The sequence below is a fragment of the Mytilus trossulus genome, chromosome 9 (genome assembly GCF_036588685.1).
Source record: "Mytilus trossulus isolate FHL-02 chromosome 9, PNRI_Mtr1.1.1.hap1, whole genome shotgun sequence".
In the NCBI taxonomy this organism is placed as follows: Eukaryota; Metazoa; Mollusca; class Bivalvia; order Mytilida; family Mytilidae; genus Mytilus; species Mytilus trossulus.
In genome coordinates this window covers 77,570,194-77,576,462 of record NC_086381.1, presented here as the reverse complement: position 1 = coordinate 77,576,462, position 6,269 = coordinate 77,570,194, and the positions used below count along the sequence as shown (strand labels likewise).

Below are 6,269 nucleotides of genomic sequence, written 5' to 3'. Positions count from 1 at the left end.
CAGTGATGTGCTTGTCAATTTAAATGTCTTATTTGTTGATATATTACGTGTTTTATACGAACTAACGTGAAATATGAGCCTAATTACATTTAAATACATGCCAGTCAAGAGTTATATAACAAATAGACTTCCGAGTTCTTTGTCACACAGGACACTAAAACACAATAAATAAGAAAAATTGCCGCTTTCCACGAAACTTGCGCTCAATAAATTGGACCAATTTTTGCATCAAACATTTTTTTCTACTCATGAAACGCAAGTATTGCGCAACATAAATATTCAATTCTGGAATCTGTGATTAGTATATTTACAACCCTTAGGTTGATGCCACTGCTGGTGGAGTTTTTATTCCCCCAGGGTATCCCCAGCCTAGTAGTAAGCACCTCTGTGTTAATATGAATTATATGAAAACATTATACATTAACTGTTTCAATTTGTTTTATTTTTTTTAGATATTATACCTCTCGAATAAATTACGACCGCTTGAAACATCATTGATATGGTCATATTTATAAATTAGTAACTATTTACAAATTTTTGGAAATTTTGAAATACAATGCCTTTTCTAATATTTTACACCAATCAAGAGTTTTGCAGTCCTGTGGTGTAAAATGTTGGCTCGTGATTTTAAGGCACAAGGTCCCGAATTTCTATCCTCCTTTTTTTATTGGTAAGTAAACATATTGTTCTTTTCCTGTAAAAAAATCTTTAAACATGTTTGTGTTGACATCTTAGTTTACCTCCGTTATTCGGTTGGTTGCTTTAATAAATCTTCGTATTCCTTTTTAAAAATGACACTGACATTCGTCTTAATGGTTTAGGTTTTGTTTGTATGATGTTAACGATATCACCTTAAGTGTGACATAAAAATATGTTTATTCTACGGATGACCTTTATCTAACACAAGATATTAATATATCGTATCCAACATCAATTAGTATATACGTTTCCTTTTATAAAACACAAAACTTGAAATTCCTGTTTTTTTAACGTCGAGGATTAATTCATGTCTACTAGTGTCCTTAAAACTGTTAAAGACTCATTATCTGACAAATTCTATAAAACAAGGCACACACCAGAATAAAAATGTTGTTAGATAAAATCAATCAAAATTCATACTTGAAACTACATTTTCTTTTAAAAACGTTTTGAAATCAATATTTTTATATCTGTTGCACTAAGAAAATATACGGAACTTTTGTTTGGAACATAAAATTAGGAATGGAACTGCACTGTTCAGTATTTGACTTATTGTTAAAGCCAAATTATTAAATGATGCTATTTGCTTCTGAATTGTTTTATTGCAACATAAATCAGGAAAACATTTGGCAAAAGTCCATTTGCCAATTACCGATTTAATTTTGTTATAACACTCTTAAAACTAATTACTTCCCTTTGCCAATCGTAGACTGGTTCCATACCGGACAGAATTGGTTTTTGCCAATGCGAAGGATGATGAATTGAAATGATGTATCGGCGTTTTCTCTAACTTGTCATGAAAAATATTTTCTGTAAAAAGTATTTAGCTTTACAACAAACTAAATGTAATTGAAATATTTCTCACATTACGCACAGGTAAATTTGCTCTTTCTGGTAGCTCTCCGTTTCAAATAAACCATTAATGTCCCTCATAAGGGAGACAACTAAAACGGGTATTTTTAATTACAAGGTCAATTACGGGAATTGGCAAATATTCCATTCTTAAGACGTGTTATCGCTTTAAACTTTTGAAGGACGTGATTATTGTTTTTTTTTATTATAAATATGTGTTGCACACAATAATACATGTATATCAATATATCGTATATATATATATATATATGTTACAGTGAATCAAACATTTTTTTCTACTCATGAAACGCAAGTATTGCGCAACATAAATATTCAATAATATGCAAGCTTTCTCTTAAAGTTTGTTCTATTTGTCAATCCCAAGTTCTGCCTGTTTTTCTATACATTTAGATGCCTAAGTTCTCACAGTTTGAATTTCTTGCAAATTGTTCTATGAACAACAAAAAAAACACACAAAACAGTTATTTCATAATCCTCTTCACCATTTGCCTTACATGTATCACAAATACCATGCTTTGTGGATTTACAAATAGAGCATGAATATCAACTTGACGCTGGCTTTTAATAAACAAACAATACATGTAAAGCTATCGTTATAAAGGGAAGGTTAATATTTTTAATTTTGAGGTCTTCAACTATATCTCGAAACCTTGTGTTGGTTATATCTTTTAGATCATCCTCTGTGTTTAAAAGCAAAATTATTTTATCTGGCAAGGAAAATGAAAGAAACTTAAAATTATAATTTGTCTATATTAATTTTGTTTATCAAACAAAAGACCATTAAATTATTCATAATCCCTGAAATCATATAAGGGAATTTGTAGAATAATTATTAAAATGTTGAGTATGTAAAATCACTGGTCATTCTCAGGGATTATATATAATTATTAATGATTTTAGAGATTCTACATATTCCCTGAAAAATCAGGGATTCTACATAATCCCTGATTATACAAATTCACTGTAACATATATATATATATATATATATAACTCGTCTAAACATCAACCCAACAATGTTAGATCTGTAAATTTGCTTTCGCAAATGTTTGGTTCTTCCCTCGCCGGGATTCGAACCCATGCTACTGTGATATCGTGACACCAAATCGCCTGCACTGCAGCCGTCCCGCTAGACCACACGACCAGCTGGGCTCTCAAAAAAAGAGCTTTCGCTGGCTGTATGTTACCTTTCCACGTCAGTTTTAATCTAGCGGCGTACTACAATACATGATATATAAGGCATGAAGATGTTATATATATATATATCTAAAAATTTGAAAACGTGATTTTATATTAGTTGACAGCTTATAGTTTAAAAGTCCAATTCCAAATGTTACAAGTTGAATTTTATATAATGACGAGTATATAGCGTAATGTATTATTCGTCTCGCGAATTCAACACTAAAAGTCTTCTTCAACTAGATCTTCGGCATTAACATCTTCTATTACTTTGTCTTTCAATTCGGTTCTATCTGAAGGTGGTTCTTCATTGATTTGTATACTTGTGTCTTTCATTGTTTTATCTTCTCTTTCTTGGTGTCTGTTGACTGTTTCGTCGTTTTTATGTTGATCTATTGAGTCCATTTCCTCTTTTTCGTCATCGTTGGTGTTTTCTGTTTTATTGACATGTTTTGAATCATTTTTTTCCTCAGTATTCGTTCTCATTTTTTCATTTTCTTTCTTTGTCTCTTCCAACGACTGTATGTCAATATTGTCTTTAACTTTCTCAGTTTCATCTGTCTTTTGCCTAACGAATGATTTTTGTTTTTCAATTGATTGCTTCCGCTCACTTTTTGCAGCTTTTCCGGAATTTTCTTTTTCTTTCTTCTTTTTCTTATCTTTTTTATCAGAAACAGTGCTTGTAGGTTTTGAAGAGGGTTTTTCATCTACTCCTAACAATTCTATCTTTCCTTCATTTGCTTTCTCTTCTAGATGCATAGTATTAGGTTCAGATGGTAGGCGAACAGCGTCATATAGTGTCATCACTATACACGATATCTGAAATGACAATATTTTTTTATTGCAATTAAATCCAATAGCGTAGTAAAACAAACAGGACTATGTCAAAAACGGATCCAATACTAACCCATTTATATTCTAAATATATATTCATTGTCTGATTATTCGATGTTTTAGCTAGTATTATATTCTTTTAACAAAATAATTTCCACAATATTCTAGTGGCACATTTACATATCAATCGTACAATATTGTGTAAAAATAACTACAGAGTCGTTAGTGTATACAAAAATGAGATAATAGATAAAAAAAAAACTCCCTTACTTACACAGCAAATGTGCGTAAAGTTTGATATTTCATAGATGACCACGGATTATGAGATTTTTTCGCGAAAATTTCCTTTTCATGAGAAACCACACGAATCCCAAAAGGGGAACCTAATTTGTGTGCCTTTCTAAAGCACATGTGACCTTCATCAGATAATTCTAGTATTAAATACACCCGAATACTTACCATTGTCTCCTAACATTAAGGTGTTGCAACTAATGTATTGTAATAAATTACTTGTTTTGTATTGCATGACCAAAAACCTACTTGACAAACTAAATGGTATGGGTTTGGAATATCATTGGAGGATGAGTAAAGATCAATATTTGTTATAACGGAGAGTTTTCTCATTGACACTCATATCACTTCACGTTTTGAATTGCGACCTTTTTACTATGAAATACTCCTTTTTCGTACACCTTTTTAACATAATGTGTTGACGGATAGATGCATCCGCTTGAATGAAAGAATTCTTAAAAAGAATTACATGATGTAACATCCCTCGAATATATTTCTCTGCTGTTTTTTTCTTGTTTTGTGACGATCTTTACCGGTCTAATTATCCAGCTTAGTTTCCGATTATTCATTTTCTTCTCTGTGTTTCATTTTCTTTAAAGATATGGAAAACAATATCGTAAAAAGTGCACTTTTCTTACAAACCTCGGCTAAAATGACGACTGCCATGAACACAAAGAACGGTGTGCTGTACATTTTTAATCTATCTTCAATTACAGAATCACATCCCTAAAATGTATTTGTTTTTTATTTATTTATCTTTTATGTGCAATCATTCAATACTTTTTTTTAAATTAATCAAAATTATAGCATATATATGATTTAAATTCCTTTCTTTTTCTCTTAATAAAAACAAAACTTTTTGAAAGTATTTTTTTGTTATTATTGTTTTGAGTTTGTATTAAACATGGTTTGTGCTATACAAATGTCTATTGGAACAATGGAGCGAGTTTTGCCGAGTCACTTATCAATTTACATTTTTTTTCATATTATATCTATGCTTCTTTTTCTTAGGCAACGAATTCTTAGATCGGTGCTTTGTTTCAATCTGAATGCGTTTGTCATTTGTATCGATTCGATTGATCAAATCATATTTTACAAAAGTGATGTATCGGAACTGTCCCATGTTTATGACGGATCGACAAATCGCAAACATATTAAAACCCGCCACTTCTATATGTGCATCTTTTAAGACATTTCCCATTGAGTATTGTGTTTGGTTGCTGTCTATCGAATTTTGTGTTTCTTTATTGTTTTTGTACATACACTTTGGCATTAGTTTTTTCTCGATGGATTGATATATTGGTTTGGATCGTTGTTAAAGGACGTGCGGTAACCTATGATTTCTTACATCTACTTCATTGGGTCTCTCTTATCAAAGTATATCATTTGCAATCATACCACAAAGTCTGGATTTTAATGAAATGAATATATAAATTGTTTGACTACTTGGACATTACATAAAGCAGGTCTTTTTTTAAATTGTTTATATAATATATAAGCTAGTATTCCTGAAATAGATTGATCAGTTCCGTTGGCGTTGTCCTTTTGATGTCAATACGGCCTTTTAGACCGTAGGTCAATGTGGAAAAATTGTCTTTTTCAAATAAGTCGCTTTCCCAACCTCTGAAATTTTTGGGTTTTTTTTATGTTCCATTCCGAGTTTTCACACTTTAAAACGAGATAATACGCACCATTTCAGTGGGACGATTACGATTAACAGTATCATAAAGCAGAAGTTAAATGGTGTAAATGTCGAAGTATCAAAACAAAATTATCGATAACTTCAATCGTATTTACATTGAGTCGTCAAATCCAAAATCGAACCAATATTTGAAAACAATTCGAACAACACCACTGATTTAGGAAACTTCAAAATGTAATTTAAGTTTGTTCTATCGTGTCTATAGTAAGCTTTAAGTTTTCTGGGTAAACTTAGAACCTTTACTAAGGCAACTACAGATAAGACGATTTTGTTAAACCTGTAACATAACTCCTACCTGACTATGGTAATAACCGTTAAATAGATTATATGTACAGTCCGTGTCGTATTGACTTGTATATGGATACACATCTGTCTGAGATTTACAACACTGTACCGGTATACGTTGGGAGTTCGAATCCCGCCGGCTTATATACCAATCCGATGACATAAATGAGTCCGGCATGTAGGTCCCAACACCACAGCATTCAGCCTATATACATAAGCATATATATTATTTTTAGATCAATGGACGCATTAAAAAAAACGAAGGACAACATATAATATCTACGGCTACAGAGTATATGAAATTGACGATCTTCGTACATAATTATACCACTTCTTCAAACAAACAAAAACCAAACAAAATACAACGTCTTCTGCATTTTAAAGACTGTAAGCCTCTCCCAGTGACA

At 31.4% G+C, this 6,269-nt stretch overlaps 1 protein-coding gene across 1 annotated transcript; it reads right to left on the bottom strand.

Moving 5' to 3' along the window:
* Window positions 1-2,877: 2,877 nt before the first annotated feature.
* On the bottom strand, window positions 2,878-6,010 carry LOC134684211 (uncharacterized). Its single transcript, XM_063543482.1, has 3 exons — window positions 5,873-6,010; window positions 4,518-4,601; window positions 2,878-3,569 (listed from the first exon to the last, which is right to left on the bottom strand). Exons 2-3 carry the CDS (start codon window positions 4,566-4,568, stop codon window positions 2,973-2,975), a joined length of 648 nt encoding a protein of 215 aa, XP_063399552.1. The 5' UTR covers window positions 4,569-4,601; window positions 5,873-6,010; the 3' UTR covers window positions 2,878-2,972.
* Between the last annotated feature and the right edge of the window lie 259 nt (window positions 6,011-6,269).